The sequence below is a fragment of the Sorex fumeus genome, unplaced genomic scaffold (assembly GCF_029834395.1).
Source record: "Sorex fumeus unplaced genomic scaffold, SorFum_2.1 ptg000038l, whole genome shotgun sequence".
In the NCBI taxonomy this organism is placed as follows: Eukaryota; Metazoa; Chordata; class Mammalia; order Eulipotyphla; family Soricidae; genus Sorex; species Sorex fumeus.
The window spans coordinates 6,597,523-6,616,797 of record NW_026606095.1 but is presented as its reverse complement, the minus strand read 5'-3'; the positions used below and the strand labels follow the sequence as shown (position 1 = coordinate 6,616,797).

At 41.0% G+C, this 19,275-nt stretch overlaps 1 protein-coding gene across 1 annotated transcript in view; it reads left to right on the top strand.

The window, feature by feature from the left end:
* PCSK5 (proprotein convertase subtilisin/kexin type 5) overlaps positions 1 to 19,275 on the top strand; it is a 482,296-nt gene that overhangs the window by 143,222 nt on the left and 319,799 nt on the right. The window contains exon 5 of the mRNA XM_056118773.1: positions 2,779 to 2,855. Coding sequence (XP_055974748.1) covers positions 2,779 to 2,855 — 77 coding nt within the window. The remainder of the gene's footprint in view (positions 1 to 2,778; positions 2,856 to 19,275) is intronic.

Sequence of the window (19,275 nt, the reverse complement as noted above, 5' to 3'; positions counted from 1 at the left end):
AGGAAATAAAATAAGTGAAAGGACTGGGACTCAGTTGCTTTCACTGGAAGCTGATATCCAGTGCCCACCTTGGCCTTTTCCTAAGCACTGGGCTTGGTTTCTGCTGCTAGAGCTTCATGGCTTCCTCGTTCACTGTGTTGCTTCTAGGGCACAGAAAATGCTTAGCTGCCTCTCCTTCCTCTGCTGTCCAAGAGGATCCTTCCCATCAGCTTCCCCCCCAACTTGGATTAAAGGTTGTCAGACATTCTTTTTTTTTCCTATTTATTTATTTTTTTATTACTGAAACACCACCCCCCATCACCCCTATCCCACCCTGCCTCTGTTGCAGGGCATTCCCTTTTGTTCTCTCTCTCTCCTTTTGGGTTCTCACAGCATATAATTTTAGATCTCAAAAGAGACCTAGTCTCTCTCTTCATTTGGTAGGATAGTAACTGAAAGCTAAGACCTAAGTGGGGGTTTGCATAGATTAATGTAAATAAAGGGCTGGAGCGATAGCACAGCGGTAGGGCGTTTGCCTTGCACGCAGCCAACATGGCCCACTTGAGTTCGATTCCTCTGCCCCTCTCGGAGAGCCCGACAAGCTACCGAGAGTATCTCGCCCTCATGGCAAAGCCTGGCAAGCTCCCCGTGACGTATTCAATATGCCAAACACAGTAACAACAAAGTCTCATGATGGAGACGTTACTGGGCCCGCTCGAGCAAATCGATGAACAACGGGAGGACAGTGAGTGACAGGGATTGAATGTAAATAAAATGACGGTGGTTCCTGTTTTCTGGCAGAGACATCTTACCATATGCAAAGATTATGTGTAGGTTCCTGTCCCCCACTACATAAAAGGTATTTGATTAGTTACAAATAGCTTTATCCTAACTGGGATTAGATTTTTTTTTCTCCTTTTTCATTTGTTCCCTTTTGAGCAAAAAAAAAAAAAAAAATATCTCCAGAATACTTCTGTGTAGTTACTAGAACTGGCATTCTGTGTGTTTAAAAATTCAAGAAAAATTTGTTGTGTATGGTGTCAGGTGATCTGGGTTTGAGTCTTAACTCTCCAAGACTTCTTACTTCATACCTTTGGCCAAATTATTTTACCTGTCACAGACCTTCTTTCTCTCATCAGTAAAGGTAGTAAGTCATATTGCTGCAGACCCCAACGTGTTTCCATCACCATCAGGTAGAGAGCCACCCTGGATATTGCCACCTTTAAATGTAATGTAGCTTTTGTTTAACTTACCCAAACATTTCACACGCCGTACTATACATTATTTCAGAAATGAAAGCCTTTGATAAGAGCAAAAAAAATGGCATTTACTTTCACTAGAAGTGAAATCAAGAGCCACCAAGTGATATGAATGCAAGCGATGAACAGTCTAGTACTTTTTAAAAAAAGTAATTTAGAGATGTTTTGCAATCCCATGACAAGGAAACGGATTAAGTCCAACTTTGATTTTAGCGATACTTTTGCCTCATTTGAAACTATGGCATGCAATAAAACTATTATTTTTGTTACTAATACTGTTGAGTATTAGCAAAATGTATGGATTTTAGACTTGTATAGTGAATAGAACACTTTAAGCTATACAAATATCGCCTACTAGAAATCCCAAAGTACTTGATTGAATAAATAGATAATATGCTGTTTTTCAGCTTACTTGCAGTTATTTGTGAATGTTTATTTTTTTGCCCTCGAAAATTTTTGAATTACAGTAAAACTTTGCATTCCTAATAAATGAAGTAAGGAATCGAGAGGGTCTATAGAATATAAGTCATTTTGCTTCTAGATAATACAAAAGTACTTTTTTCAAAAGTTGGTAATTGAGGATGTCTTTGAAAGAATTGGGTCAAGAGTCAGTTCCTGGTCTGAGGAAATAAGTTCTGGCCAGCAGAATTTTTCTTTGATCTGTGGAGAGTCTTCATCATAAGATAAGAAAATATGACACTGATTATTACTAAGTGATGCATCCTTTTGCCCCCATGAGTGTATTATTTAAACTGATTACTGTCCTGTAGAAATGTGTCTTAAGAATAAGTGTGCTTCAGAAAGATTGCATTCATCTGGGGAACATAAAGCAACAAAAAGGGAGACTAACACCCAGGAATGGCTGAGATTAGTACCAGGAATTTTGCTCCATGACTTGAAGGCCAGCCACACGTGCTAGGTGAAAAGGAAGCTCAGATAGAGAAGAGAGCACCAAATAAAGGGTGTTGTGAGAAGCATGCTAAAAGTAGTCTATAGACCAAACATGATTGTCACTCAATGCCTCTCTTGCAAAACACAGTACCCAAAAGAAGAGAGAGAACAAGGGGGAATGCCCTGCCACAGAGGCAGGGTGGGATGGGGGCGTGGGGTGGGGGTGGGAGGGATACTGGGACCTGTGGAGTGGAGAATGGGCACTGGTGGAGGGATGGGTACTCAATCATTGTATAACTGAAACCCAAGCACAAAAATTTATAAGTCTATAACTGTACCTCATGGTGTTTCACTAATAAAAAAATTTAAAAAAAATAAAAAAGAAAGATGAACCAAAAAAAAAAAAAGAATAAGTGTGCCTGGGGTTGGAGCCATAGTACAGTGGGTAGGGTGTTTGCCTTGCACGTGGCTGACCCGGGTACAATTCACAGCATCCCATATGGTCCCCCGTGCACTGCCAGGAGTAACCCCTGTCATAGCTTAGTGTGGCTCCCCTCCCCACCCAAATAAGAATAAGTGTGCCTTCAGGTTAATGGCTAATTACTGACTGTTCATCTCCTTTATTGCACTCTCTCCTATGTGCTTATAGGATGCTCTGGCAAGTTGTGACGTGAACGGAAATGACTTAGACCCAATGCCTCGTTATGATGCAAGCAACGAGAACAAGTAAGGCCCAAGAGAGGGGTAGCTGATGTGTGACTGGCCAGGGGATTTTTTTTTCTTCTATTCTTTCTCTGCAAAGTATTTTCTTAGAAATCTTTGGTCACAAATAATCCACAATTTGCTTCCAAAAAAAAAAATTTGCTTCAAAAAAAGTATTTTTTTGAAGCTTCATGGGATCATCAGTCTAGCAAGAATGGTTTCAGAGAGAATCCTAGGATGATGAATCAGCATTTTCACATCATCAGGGTGTTGATGGAAGATGTATATTACCCCTTATGCATCATTTGACCTTTGACCTATTGATTCAGGGATAATGAATGCCAAAAATGAGAGGCAAAAGAAAGTAACCCCTAATTGAGTTACTGTATTCTGTTAGATGTTACAAATTTGATTGAAGAGTTTGCTTAAGATCTCTTCCAAAGACTTCTTTTTCTTTCCTCCATCTCTACCCTGTAGTGTTTTGCATTAACGTACCTGAAATACTTAAAATGTTTGCCACATACGGAACATATTATCATTTCTATCTCCACAGTCAAGAGTCATGGAAATACATTTAACCATGTTCACATTTTCCAGTTAATATAGTCATTTTCATGAAAGCAAGTGAAAATGCACATATACTTTATAACAGAATAGCCTCACATTTTTGAGAAGATAAATGTTAAAAGGTTTGTCTCACTTACAGAGAATAGCCTGGATTCTTAAAAAAGTAGATTTTTCTAATCTCTAGATCATATTAACTTTTCCCTTTTTCCTTAATGGTCCTGCAGGATAATACTGTGACTATATACTTTGATTTGAATTTTTATTTATATGTTTTAGTTTGGGATCACAGAAGTATCAGACTTATTAAGTGCACTTTCCAATCTGTAATGTTCTTTAAAAAAACTCTCATCTAGTATAATTTAGTGTAGTTTGTCAATAAGTTTAGATAAAGCCCTTTTGACTTAGGTAATTGTGACTGTACCTAGGCTTTATGTTTTTTTTTCTTGCCATCTCTAAAAACAATGTCCGAAATATTTCTGTTGGTAAATGCTTTCTAAAAATATTAAGTGCCAACTAAATATTACAGAACAGGCTCAGTAATAGAAGTGTTAATATACAAATTGATGGAGATTCATATTTCCAGAACTTGCTAAACAAGAAGAGAAGTGGACTTGTTTTCTGCCGAATCTGATTACTGCCCTTTAGACCACTATGTTTGAAGTCAGAGTGAATTTCACAGAAAGGATTATGACTCGAGACATGTGAGCTAACACTTTTAATCTGATTTGCAAACTAGCATGAAACTTGGGGAAACTTAAACTTCAAAACTTCAAAAAGTCACCACCGATAAGTTATAATATATAGTCCATACTACTATAGTGTGACATGCAACCCTAATCATAACCACATTCTCCAGTCTGAAACCACAGAGCAGTAAGAAAACGACGCCGAAGGTTAATACTCGAAACTTTTTCAGTGGCTCACACAAGCATGACAGAAACCTATTAGAAGGAGCCCAGTTGTCTCCATGGTACATGGTTAAGAAATAGATAATAAAATATTCTTTTCATCTAAAAAAAAGAAAAAGGACCTGAGATTTGCCTAGGAAAAGTGTGTGTGTGTGTGTGTGTGTGTGTGTGTGTGTGTGTTTGAATTACATCTGTCCTACTCAAAGTTGGTCCTCTGTGTGCAAGAGAAAAAAAGAATGAGAAAAATTGATGAAAGAAGAGGAAAATTAAGGAAGAGGATCACAGAATGACCTTGCTCAGATGTTGGAAGTAAAGAAATATAGGAGTGAGAATTGGTCTTTAGCAGGAAGCTTGCAGGGTTGTCACAGGGACAGTGGCGCAGAGAAACAGGCACTCTGGCTGAGGGCTTGGAGCTGAATTGTGTTCTGCACAATATTCTAAGATGTGGTGTCCAAAAAAAAAATTTAAAATGTAAGAAATGATTTTGGCTTGATTTGGGGTCACACCTGGCAGTGCTCAGGGCTTACTTTTGGCTCTGCCTCAGGGATCTCTCCTGAAAGGGTTCCGGGACCACAGAGGGTACTAGGGAGTGAACCTGGGTTGGATGTGTACAAAGCAAATGCCCTTCAATCTGTACGATTGCTCTGGACCCAGATAGATTTTATCTAAAGAATGAGGAGCAGAGAATAGAGAGAAAAGTGACAAAATAGGCTTAGAGGAAAGAGGGGGTAAATTAAGCAGGTTGGATAGCCCCCCAGAGTGGCCTTCAGAGGCATAGCAGTTTGCAAGTGATTGGGAGCCAAATGGAGAGTTCCCTGATACCAGGCGGGCAGATACAACATCACAAGTATGTGGAGTTGTTCTCCAAGGTTTGTAGCTGTGGGATTTGTTTATTCCTTCATGACTTAGTTCTGCTTGATATACTTTCTACATTCACCTAAAATTTCTTTTTCTTCTTCCTTTTTTTTTAAAAATTGGTTTGGAGGGGCTGGAGAGATAGCACAGCGGGTAGGGCGTTTGCTTTGCACGCAGCTGACCTGGTTTCGATTCCCAGCATCCCATATGGTCCCCTGAGCCCCGCCAGGAGTAACTCCTGAGTGCAGAGCCAGGAGTAACCCCTGTGCATCGAGAGGTGTGACCCCCCCCCCCCCAAAAAGTAAATTGGTTTGGAGGTTATACTCAGCAGTTCTTAGGGATTACTCCTGGTTCTGCACTCAGGGATCAGTCCTGGTGGTGCTTGGTGAACCACAAGGGTTGCCAGGGATCAAACCCAAGTCAGTGCAAGCAAACACCCTACCGATTGCATGATAGTGGGTAGTGGATAGATAGTCCTGTCCTGTCACATACTGTTTCTGACGCGAAATTGTTCATTGAAAGAATGCAGATTTCACTCAACGCTCAAATTATTCTCTACCATATCAATGGGATATTCTCTACCATATTCTCTACCATATCAATCACACTCAGGTCCTGGGAGAGAACAAGACAGAGTCTCCTACCCTATGCCTGACTGTCTCCACCAGGGCCCAACAGCTGAAGATCATCGAGGCCCAGCCAAGGCCATGCTGGGAGCACTCTCCACACACTTGGATGAGCCTCACGCATAAAAGAACTGACAGAGGAACCCAGGTGTGTGGGACCCGGGGCTGAGATCTCCAAGCCTGCACAGTTTGGGACTGGACCTGCCAGTAACTAGACAGTTACACCCACCAACTGCCGTGTAACTCCAACAACGGCCAGGATCCAGAGATCATCACACTCAGGTCCTGGGAGAGAACAAGACAGAGTCTCCTACCCTATGCCTGACTGTCTCCACCAGTGCCCAACAGCTGAAGATCATCGAGGCCCAGCCAAGGCCATGCTGGGAGCACTCTCCACACACTTGGATGAGCCTCACGCATAAAAGAACTGACAGAGGAACCCAGGTGTGTGGGACCCGGGGCTGAGATCTCCAAGCCTGCACAGTTTGGGACTGGACCTGCCAGTAACTAGACAGTTACACCCACCAACTGCCGTGTAACTCCAACAACGGCCAGGATCCAGAGATCATCACACTCAGGTCCTGGGAGAGAACAAGACAGAGTCTCCTACCCTATGCCTGACTGTCTCCACCAGGGCCCAACAGCTGAAGATCATCGAGGCCCAGCCAAGGCCATGCTGGGAGCACTCTCCACACACTTGGGTGAGCCTCACGCATAAAAGAACTGACAGAGGAACCCAGGTGTGTGGGACCCGGGGCTGAGATCTCCAAGCCTGCACAGTTTGGGACTGGACCTGCCAGTAACTAGACAGTTACACCCACCAACTGCCGTGTAACTCCAACAACGGCCAGGATCCAGAGATCATCACACTCAGGTCCTGGGAGAGAACAAGACAGAGTCTCCTACCCTATGCCTGACTGTCTCCACCAGGGCCCAACAGCTGAAGATCATCGAGGCCCAGCCAAGGCCATGCTGGGAGCACTCTCCACACACTTGGATGAGCCTCACGCATAAAAGAACTGACAGAGGAACCCAGGTGTGTGGGACCCGGGGCTGAGATCTCCAAGCCTGCACAGTTTGGGACTGGACCTGCCAGTAACTAGACAGTTACACCCACCAACTGCCGTGTAACTCCAACAACGGCCAGGATCCAGAGATCATCACACTCAGGTCCTGGGAGAGAACAAGACAGAGTCTCCTACCCTATGCCTGACTGTCTCCACCAGGGCCCAACAGCTGAAGATCATCGAGGCCCAGCCAAGGCCATGCTGGGAGCACTCTCCACACACTTGGATGAGCCTCACGCATAAAAGAACTGACAGAGGAACCCAGGTGTGTGGGACCCGGGGCTGAGATCTCCAAGCCTGCACAGTTTGGGACTGGACCTGCCAGTAACTAGACAGTTACACCCACCAACTGCCGTGTAACTCCAACAACGGCCAGGATCCAGAGATCATCACACTCAGGTCCCGGAAGCGCGCGGCCGCATTTGCGGCCGCGCGACATCTTATCATCTCATTCCTAATTTGGTCAAACTGGCAGGCTACCAAATGTAACATGCCCACACGGCAGAGTCTGGCAAACTCCCCGTGGTATATCCAATATGCCAAATACCAGTAACAATGATGGGTCTCATTCTCCTAACCCTGAAAAAGCCTTGAATATGGCACTTTAAAAAAAAAAAATCTCAGGGCTAGGACGAAGAAGACGTTACTGGCACCTGCTCGAGGCAATCGACGAACAACAGGGTGGTCGTGATCGTGATCGTGATCGTGATATCAATGGGAAGAAATGTATGTTTTTGAGTATGCTAACAGACTGTCGACTTGAATATATCCATTGGTGAAACGTATCCTATCAACACCTGTACAGCATTGTACAAGTGAAACAGGAAAGCTACAGGAAAGTCTCGGCCAAGTCTACAGGAGCTATAGACAACTCCCGCATCTCCTCACGAGGTGGTTGACAGATAAGAGGGATTGCAGATGGAAGTGGAAAGCTGTCAGTCTCTGTCAGTTCTGTCAGAAACTCCATTTAGAGTTTTGACATGGAAACTCTCGGGATAGTGACTCCTCTCTAGGTTATGTCTGACCTGTGGCTAACATTGCTAAACAGAGATGTGTGAAGGCCGTTGTTCAGGTGTTGGATTGGATGGTTTTTTATAGCTTACCTTTGAAAAGCTATCTTTTGTGAAGATTCCTTTTCAGAGTGGCAGCTGCCCATGATCTTTTGTTCAAGAATCACCACAGTCTATCCCATTCCAGAAATTTTGATGTGAATTCTAAACCATGCCTCTGGTTTTTATGGGTTTTGATCAGCACTGTCTAGTTCACTGAGTGTGGTGGGGAGGAAGAGGATATTGTTCCCAGGGTGTGCTTGGGCATATAGTCCTGACAGTGAAATTCAGTGTTTTCAGGGCAGCAACAGTAGCACTTTGACTTGGCTTGATGAAAGTTAGCAGTTACCTGGGATATCTCGTGTTCTATGATCTCCTCTGAAGAAGACTGCCTGGTCTTTCCTTGGCCAACCTACTGCCTATATTAAGACATACAGGTTAAAATATTTTCTTCACTTATCAGGCTTTAATTATAGATATTACTGATGGATTTGCCTTTAAGTGTGAGTTTACTCTTGCCCGTGATTCTACTTGATTTGGTTTTTGGCCTAATTATTCTGAACTTCAGTACTTTCTAATCATCTATAAAATGGGCATATAATACCTCTAAAAAGTAGCAATAGAAGAAAGTAAAGGATTAAACATATTGCTGACTACATAATTGATGCCAGATAATTATTATAATTATGTATCGTATTCCTATACCTAGTTCTTGATGATCACTTAAAAATTAAAACTATCTTAAAATAATATGCACATTAGGTATTTCAAAGTTAAACTGCAGGTTTTGATTTAGTCTTCATTTATTTTCAAAGTTAAAGGTTTAGAAAGGTTTATGTGCTTTAATTTTAATTCCCTCTTTTCTTAGTGGAGTTTTAGTCCTAGAATCATAATAGAGTAAATTGAAGGAATTTCTCATTTTTATCAGAATAAAGTTGAGGCAGATGCTAGATAAGTACCTCTGCGTTGTACAAAGTGACAAAATGACCAGTATGCATCAAGAGGGTATTTGATATTATTTCACACTTGGCTGCATTTGTTTCTACACTCAGCTCAGATACTACTTTATAAATGGCTCAGTGCTATGTGCTTGGTAAGTGCAAAGAGATATCATACAGCCTACTAAAGAATGGGTTGTTGGGAGATGACTTAGTAAGAAGTTATAATGCCTGAAGGATTTTTAGTCCTAAGAAGGGATGTACCGCCATAACTTCATTCAAGTCATTTCTCTTAGACTTACAAGATTCTTTTGCTGCTGCCAAAGTTGTGGGGTAAACAGAATTGTTTCTAAAGTACAAGAAGTTACAAAAATCCCTTTCTTGTCATTTTCCCATGTTCCCAAAGGGTGATGTTTGGAACTAAATAACTGTTGCAAAGGAAACAGCGTTATCAGAGGAGACCAAAATCGGTTCTTCTATTCAACTTTGGCTGTATTCCTATTAGCTTGCTGTACAGAGAGGCCTACATTGTTCTAGGATAAAAATAGAAAATGCCTCCCTCTAAATGAAACAGTCCCCTGGCATTTCATACCACTACTCCTATTTCTGATAAATGAATTATTGATGTTTGAGTTAGATCTTCCTTTCCTGAGTTGCTTCTTGTTAAATGCCTTAAAAGTCAAAACAACATATTTCAAGAGAGATGCGACCACAGAATTATATTTTGAAAATGTGATATGTGGACTCCAAATCTAATTCCTTTTCAAAATAAGCCAACCATAGGTTAAAGACTCATTTTTCCAAAGGAAATGGGTTTTTCGTTCTGTTTCTTATCTCTCTTTCCAGGAAGGTTTAACAAGGCTGGATGGGAGCATATTTCTTCTGGTGCTGTAGTCTCTTTTCACACATCACTTCTGCTTTTTAGAATATTGCCATGTTGCAGAAATCAGTGTGGTTGTGTGTGTGGGGGGCGGGGGGCGGTCTTTTCCTGCTCACTCATGCAGCTGAGGACTGTTGTCAGGAAGGAGTGCTCCAAGACAGTCTCTTTATTTAGTCGTATTCTTTGACTATAAGGAAAATACTTCATCTTGAGACTAGAGAATACCCCACACTTAGTTCTGGGAACTTAGCTAGTAGTAGTATTAGTTTTTCGTCCACAGGGGTTAGACAGATATATTAAGATAAAATTGTTCCCTCTTCACAACATCCTTGCAATATGTTCAATATTTTACCTATCTCCAGTCTCACCCCATTCTACTACCTGAGTGACTTTCTACATCAGAATGAAAACATGCTGGGAAAGTGACTCATTGCTTTTGCACTAGCCTTGAATGTAGCCTTCAATCGCTGGTACTACCAAACACCAGCACGACCACCACCACCTCCAATAAGAATATAAAGGTATTCAAATCCTCCAATGTGTTAACATGTTATTAATAATGCCAGCACCCATGGTTCCCCATTAGGAAGCCTACTGTGTCTATTATCACTCCCTCCCACTTTATCTCTCACCCTGCAGGAACTCCTAAGATGTGCCTCTGCATGGTTTCATTCCCCCTCCCCTTCAGTCCTGCCACGTTCTCTATAATGCCTTCTCTCATCTCCCAGATTTGGGCGGAATGCACGCAGTGAGTGTTCATAGCACCTATGAAGCTTACTTCTTTCATAAAAGTGTTCCCACTGGAGATGAAATCCCATTTCCCACGGCTGGAAGGGAGAGGCAGGAACAAATATTGGGAGCATGATTCCCAGTTTAGTGTGGGCTCCAAAGTAGTGGTTTGGTTTTATGTTGACATAATGAAAAGAACATAGATCTTGACTCAGCTAGATGTGTTGGCACTCTGTGTGTGCTCACCAAAGCAGTCTCCTGCTTGACAGGGTTGCAAAAACTGGACCTCGGGGAGGTCCTGAATGCTCATCCTCAAAGCTGCCTTTTGTGGCTGTCATGAGCCTCCCCAAAGTTCCTGAGAGCTGGAGTTCCCAGGGTTGCTGGTGTGAAACCCACCCTGTTGCCCTTCCTGCTTTCCAGACACAGCCTGTCTTCTTAAAAGTCCTTTGAATGAATTATTTTCCTATTACTGGGTATCAAATGCCCAATAGTTCCTGACTTGCTCTTGGCCAATACAAGTGTGTGAGTTTTTCAGCCTGGTATATTTTGTAGAGTAAAAAGGGGAATGTTCAGATATTTCTTTTTTTTTCCTTTTTGTGTCCCACCCAGCGATGCACAGGTGTTACTTCTGGCTTTGCACTCAGGAATTACTCCCAGTGGTGCTCAGGGTACCATATGGGGTGCTGGGAATCGAACTTGGTCGGCCGCATGCAAGGCAGATGCCCTACCCACTGTACTATCACTCCATTCCCAGTTATTTCTAAAGACAGAAAATATCTAGATTCATAGAAATGGTCTCCATGACTGTCTATTGAGCTAAGTACAGAAAATGGTTATCTAATTTAGAAGTTGTATATTCACATCACCTGTATAAACATTCATTTTATATAAAACAATGCATCAGTTATTCCAGGGCTTATGCCAGTGCTGACTTTATTCCCTTTCTCCTTCCCTTTGTTGGTGTCAGTGTGTTCGCCTGTAGAGGCTATGAGGACATTGTCTCTTGGAACTCTCAGCAACAGTTTAGATGAAGGGTCTGATTAATGCTATAAGTTAAAATGAAGTTTGGGAATAATTTATTCTAGCCCAGTGCACTATTGACATGAATAATTGATATTTGCTTCCATTTACATTTCTTATTTAAAAAACAAACTCACAAATACTTGAGAACTCCAAAGGAGTAGAATTGCAGTAAGGAAAAGAGATAAGTATCAGTTTTAAATAATGTATGGAGCATTTGAACGGGCTTGCCAGACAGATGTGTTCACTTATTCTTCTCTTTTAATCTTCTTGTCTTATCTCCACCTTGGATCATTGTATTTTATCTTGTTTCCTTATATCCAGGAATAGGTTTTATTTATTTATTTATTTATTTATTTATTTTTGGTTTTGGGTCCATATCTGGCACTACTCAGGAATCACTCCTGATGGTGCTCAGAGGACCACCTGGGATGCCAAGAATCAAAACCAGACCACCTGTGTGCATAGCAAGCACCCTCTTACTGTATTGTCTCTCCAGTCTTAATAAGTTCTATTTAGTGCATTATGACCTTAGAAGTCAATTCTAGGGGTTTGTTATTTGTTCCATTGAGGAAATAGTATGCAAGAACCTTCAGCTGTAATCAGCCAATGGACACAAGGACCCTCAACTATATTAGCCAGAGGGCAAACATGTTAGAAGTTGGACATACAGGCAGGACATTCCATCCTGCTTCTGTCCAGTTAGCAAAAAGAGAATCTACTGAAAACAGTCACAGACTATTTTAAATAAAAACCTCAGATAAGTTTGTTATTGGTTACAATAACAGGAGCTGGGGAGATAGCGCTGGGGCCCTGGGTTTGATCCCTGGCAACAAATGATCCCTGAGCATTACCAGGAGCTACTCTGTAACATCCAGCCAAATATAGTACCCAGCACCAACAGGTTTGGCTCTCCAAAAGACAAAAAAAAAAAAAAAGCCCAAACAACAGAAAACAACCATAAGCAAAAATTTGTGAGAGTATCATTCTTCTAGACAAAGAAAGGAATGTCATCAATTTTATGTTTTAGTAGTTTAGTTCATTACAATAGAAGTTGATTGTTCCCGTATGTATTTATGTATAGTAGTTTAGTTCATTACAATAGAAGTTGGTTGTTTCCGTAATGTATTTATGTGTCTAGTAGTTTAGTTCATTACAATAGAAGTTGGTTGTTCCCATAATGTATTTATGTGTCTAGTAGTTTAGTGCACCACAATAGAAGTTGGTTGTTCCTGTAATGTATTTATGTGTCTGTGTATTAGAATATGTATGTATGTTCAGATTCAGTAAATGATTATTCATATAAAAGTTAGAAAGAGATAGACATACTTATTTCTCAGAGAGTCGATCACCAGAGAAGGCAAGGAAGACTGTTCTGGTGTTGGATGAGATCTGGGTACCTGGCGCAGCCAGTTTTCCACAGTATTGTGTGTGGCTTCAGAGGAGCAATCTTAGCAAAGGCTTCCTTGCTCAGAGGTATATCAGTGTTCCTGTGTATAGGAAATAACAACTCCCCAAATCTGCAAGTCTGTGGGGTTGCTACTTGCTTTTATTTAAGTACAATGAATGCCACTGAAAGAAGACAAACAGCATGATCCATCCCAGGTTTAGAAAGCATAGTCCAGTAAGTGCCTGGTGTCACCATGAGGCAGAGCCATCATTTGAGCTCATTGGCCCCAGTATCCATTTACCTGCATTGCTAAATTAACCTGTTGTCATACTGAGGAGAAATCAGTTCCCGTGTTGAGATCATGCTGCAGTAAGTCTACTGCATTGAAAGGATAGTCACAAAATGCTGCCCCACTGAGTAGAGTAAGCACCCCAGAGTCTGGCCCTTCCCTTGTGGGTTTTTAATCCCTCGTATGCTCTGGAGAGAGGAACTAAGCCTCAGAGAGCCCACACTTGATAGACATTTGAATGCTGAGCAGAAAGAGAGGTCATTTATTGGAAAAATTGATTTATAGACACGATATCACAATGGTATTTGGTTTGTGGAAAAAAAAGGCAGGAAAGTTAAGTGAAGCTTCCCTGAGTAATGCCGGAGATTCTTTATTCAGTTTGCTATAGGAGATGAATCATATCATCTACCTTTGTCTGAAGAGGCTTGGTGGCAGACATCAGACTGGTATTATGTGTTAGGGCCTCAAGTATAAACTAATCAGATGTTAGCATGGAGAAGCTGAAGCTTGGGTTTGTGATCTTCGTACTACTGTGTACTGACAGTCTTTAAAAGAATTCTTTCATTTGTCAAAAAAAAAAAATTGGGACATTCTCAGCAGGGGTCAGATGCCCCATGGGTTATGCTTGCTTTGGATTGTGGAAGGAAGTGGTTGCCAGGGGCGCTGATTGGGTGGGCACTGGACTGACCTGCCTCCCACTCCAGTTTTCCCTGGTCTGTTCAGCCTTGCTTGGGTCCGAGATTAACTGCGACATTTTGTCTCTTTCGAGATTTATTTATGGGTCTCTCTCTGAAATAAGGCCAATGAATGAGCTTGTATAGCTGAGCCGGAGGTGGTATATGGGCATGGTTCCCACTTACCTGACTTTTGGCTGTTTAGTTTCTCAGGAAATTTGGTCCCAAGTTATTTGGGTCTGACCAGAGGCACAGTGGCAATTTGGGGGTATTAAGAAACCTGAAGGCATCATCAGGCTGCTGATGCACTTGCCCAGTATAGGTTGACTTGCTGGCAGCACTGTACCGCCATGACTGTTTGTTTTAGATTTTAAGATATATGGGATTTTTAAATTGATTGATCCCATTCGTCATTGTTCGGTTATCTTATCATGTTTCTTTGAGCTTCTCTTTGAATCCCTGTTATAAAATTTATTTAATTATAGGACTAACGAACATTTAATTCATCCCAGGTGAAATCAAATGTCATTTCTTTATTTTTGTTACTTTGCTATTGTTGCTTTTGTTTGGGACCACACCCAGCAGTGCTCAGGGTTTCTTCCTGGCTTTGTGCTCAAGGATCACTCCTGGTGGTGCTTGGAGGACCATGTAGGGTGCTGCGGGCTGAACTCTCTTCAGCCATGTGCAAGGCAGGTTCCCTAGCCACTATACCATCATTTTGGCCCCTGTTAAGATTTTTTCTTGTCCTTTATGAAGGGAATATATTTTTTATACTAAGTTCATTTTATTAAAGGTAGTACTCCTATGTAAGCTTACCTATTTTCTTGTAAAGGTTTATGGGTTTCTGAACTCTAGGACTATGACTATAATATATATTTCTGTCCTGGACATGTTTGCCATGAAACAGAAAAATCCATAAGGGCGATGGGATACCTAGATAACAGTTTTGCAAGATAAGTTTAATGCAACTGAATAATCATTTTATGGTGAGGGAATGTTTCAGCAATTCCTTTTAAAATCTGTCCCTTGCTGTTAAACAGACAAACATTACATGTTATTAATTTTGAAAATCCTTGCTGTGTCATCATAATGTTTTTAAAACTCAGTATTCATAAGGGGCTGAGCACATGCCTTGTGATCCCCCAACCACTGCTGGGAGTGACCCTCCCAAACACTGACTGGGAGTATCCCTGAACACTGCTGGGTGTGCCTCCCAAACAAAAGGCAAAACAACAATAAACCAAGCAATTCCTTATAGCTACAAGCTGCTGAATAACACTTGAGTGAGAAGTTGGGACAGGACTTGCGTGAGAGATCAAAGAACAGTTTTTTAAACCATAGCTGTATCTCTCTGGGCTATGCACTTAGCAGACTCAAGACAGAATTCTACATAGGAACCAAAAGAACAAAAAGTGAAGGCTTTTTTCTCTTCACTAGCATCAGTCCTCCTTGTTGAATACAGAGGGGCCAGCGATAAAGAATGATCATTTATCCAGAACTTAAAGGATCACACAGAATTTTTGGATGCATCCTTACTAGGCTAGTAAAAAATCATGGCAGCTTTTCCAGGAAATTGAAGAAACAGAAACACTTCCAAACAGTTTCTATGAGGCACATATCACCCTAATACCAAAAGTATACAAAGACACCACAAAACAAAAAAAGAAAAAAAAATTACAGGCTGATATCCCTGATGAACATGGATGCGAAGAACCTCAACAAAATATTAGCAAATATGATCCCAAAATTCATCAAAAAGATCATACACCATGACCAAGTAGGATTTATCCCGGGGATGCAAGGATGGTTTAACATTCGGAAGTCAATTAACATAATCCATGATCTCAATAAAAGAAAAGGTAAAAACCATATGATCATATCAGTAGATACAGAGAAAGCATTTGACAATTTGCAGAGAAAGCATTTGATAAGCATCCATTTATGATTAAAAACTCTCACCAAAATGGGTATTGAAGGAACTTCCCTCAATATAGTCAAAGCCATCTACCACAAGCCAATGGTAAGCATTATCCTCAATGGGGTAAAACTAAAAGCCTTCCTTTTAAGATCACGCATTAGACAAGGATGCCTACTCTCACCACTTCTATTCAATATAGTACTGGAAGTACTTGCAATAGTGGTTAGGCAAGAAAAAGATATTAAGGGCATCCATATAGAAAAGGAAGAAATCAAGCTCTCGCTATTTGCAGGTGATATGATACTATATTTAGAGAACCCTAAAGCCTCTACCAAGAAGCTCCTAGAAACAATCAACTTGTATAGTAAAGTCGCAGGCTATAAAATCAATACCCAAAAGTCCATGGCTTTTCTATACGCAAATAATGAGAGAGAAGAAAACAATATGTAAAAAGCAATCCCGTTCACAATCATGCCTCAGAAAATCAAATACCTCGGAATCAGCTTAACTAAGGAGGTAAAGGACCTGTATAAAGATAACTACAAAACGCTACTTCATGAAATAAAAGAGGACACCGGAAACGGGAATACATCTCCAGTTTATGAATTGGGAGAATTAACATTGTCAAAATGGCAATACTCCCCAAAGCATTATACAGATTCAGTGTGATCTCTATAAGGATACCCATGACATTCCTCAAAGAAATTGATCAAATACTTCTGAAATTCATATGGAACAATAAGCCCCCACACATAGCCAGAGCAATTCTTGGGGGGGGGGATGGGAGGCATCACCGTCCCCAACCTCAAACTCTACTACAAAGCAGTAATAATAAAAACGGCATGGTATTGAAACAAAGACAGAGCAGCAGACCAATGGAACAGGGTTGAATATCCTTACACACACCCTCAAATATATGATCATCTCATTTTTTATAAGGGAGCAAGAAATGTGAAGTGGTACAAGGAGAGCCTCTTTAACAAATGGTGCTGGCAAAACTGGATAGCTACATGCAAAAAATGGGGTCATACCTCTACCTAACACCATGCAAAAAAGTCAGATAAAAATGGAATAAAGACCTAATATCAGACCAGAATCCATAAGGATTGAAGAGATGGTTGGCAAAAACCCTCCATGACATTGAAGCTAAAGTTATCTTCAAAGATGAAACTCCACTGACCAAGCAAGAGAACACAGAGATAAACAAATGAGAGTATCTTAAACTAAGAAGCTGTTTTACCTCAAAAGAAACAGCGACCAGAATACAAAGACAGTCTATAGAATGGGAAAGGATATTCACCCAATACTTATCTGACAAGGGGTTAATATCAAGGATATACAAGGCACTCGTTGAACTCTATGAGAAGAAAACATCCAATTTCATCAGAAAATGGGGTGATAAAATGAACAGAAGCTTTCTCAAAGAAATCTGAATGGCCAAAAGGCACATAAAAAATTGCTATCTTCATCACTAATCATCAGGGAGATGCAGATCTAAACAACAATGAGATATCCTCTCACACCACAGAGACTGTTCCACATTCAAAAGAACAAAAGCAACCAGTGCTAGCATGGATGTGGGGGAAAGAGACTCTCCTTCACTACTGGTGAGAATGCCAGCTGATTCCGTCCTTTTGGAAAACAATATCAATGTTTCTCAAAATATTAGAGCTCCCATTTAATCCAGCAATACCACTTCTGGGAATATATCCCAGAGATGCAAAAATGTACAGTAGAAATAATATCTGCACTTGTATGTTTATTGCAGCACCCTTTACAATAGCCACAATCTGGAAAAAACCGAGTGCCCGAGAACAGATGACAAATTAAAGAAATTTTGGTACATCTACACATTGGAATACTATGCAGCTGTTAGAAAAGATGGAGTCATGAAATTTGCACATAAGTGGATTGACATGGATAGTATCATGCGAAGTGAAATGAGTCAGAGAGAGAGAGAGAGAAGAACAGACATGGAATGACTGCACTCATTTGTGGAATATAAAGTAACATAATGGGAGATAAGGGCTAAGAGGAGGATTGTTCCATGGCTTGGAAGCTGTCCTCACATATTGGGGGAAAAGGCAACTGAGATAGAGAAGGGACCACCAAGTAAATGATGCTTGGAGGGCTCACTCAGGATGGGAGATGTGTGCTGAAAGTAGACTAGGGACCGAACGTGATGACCGCTTTGTATCCGTATTGCAAACCATAACACCCAAAAGGAGAGAAAAAGAGTAAAAGAGAATATGCCAGAGGCAGTGGGGGAGGGTTCGGGGGGGGGGGTGCAGGAGGGATACTGTGAACATTAGTGGTAGAGAATGGGCACTGGTAGAGGGATGGGTACTCAATCATTGTATGACTGAAATGTAATCACAAAAGTTAGTAAATCTGTAACTGCACCTCACAGTGATTCATTTAAAAAAAAAAAGACAAAAACTACATGAGACTTGTCCTTCAACTATAAAACACACACACACACACACACAAACACACACACATACACACACACACATATTAAACGGATTTTTTTTTAAAATCATGGCCAGCAGTTTGTTGCAACTTAGATAAAAGTGGACAGCATTATGCTGAGTAGAATAGAGGGTCTGGATCCTATGTTGAAAGCCTGTGTGGACACTCACTTGCTCTTGTTCTCTTTGCTTTGCAACTTGGACTTTTTCTTGACTCCCTACTTTCAACCTGGTATGTCCAGTGTCGCCAATTTTTCTTACTTCCCAATATCCTTTTAGTAAACTCTTTGTCAATTTCACTCAGTCATTGTAGTAAAGAACCTAAAATAAGGTGGTCTTATTGGTACCTTCACTTTTCTAAAAGTAAGACATAAAATTCCAGACAGCTTTATGTAGCTGATGATGAAAAATCTGCTTCTAGAACTCATGGACTTTGTCTTAAACAATGCACCCAGATTTTTAGAGCATGGTATTACATGCTGCTTTTTTTTTTTTTAACACTGTGGTCAGAAGCTATGCACACTTTCTAATTGGTCAAGTAATTTTCTTATTTGAGAGTTTTGTGCTTTTTGAGAGGCATATAGCTTCACACAGAAATGATTTTTGAATACCTACCAGGTATTTGATATCTGTGATATGATTATATTTAATGTGGTACATGGAAATTTAGCATTTGACCCATCACATAACTAATACAGTATAACAATGAGAACAAACCATTCAACAGAATAGTATCTAGAGACAGTTGATTTTCTGAAAGTATTCCATGGACCCCTAGATTATTTTTCTATATCTCTGGTTTCCCTCTCCCTCAGCCAAACCAATCTCCTTGTAAAACTATTTTAATGGACTGGAGAGATCACTCAAAGAGGTGGGATGCATAGATCATATGTAGGAGTCCCACGTTCCATCCCTAACGGCACATAGTACCCAGAGCATTCCTGGTTTTAGTTCTCGTGGCCCCCAGCACCACCCAGCCAGCTCATAGCTACATCAGCCCTGGGCCATGTCCCTCTGGGCATGGCACCCCCCCTCAAATCTATTTTAAAATTTTATCCGAAGC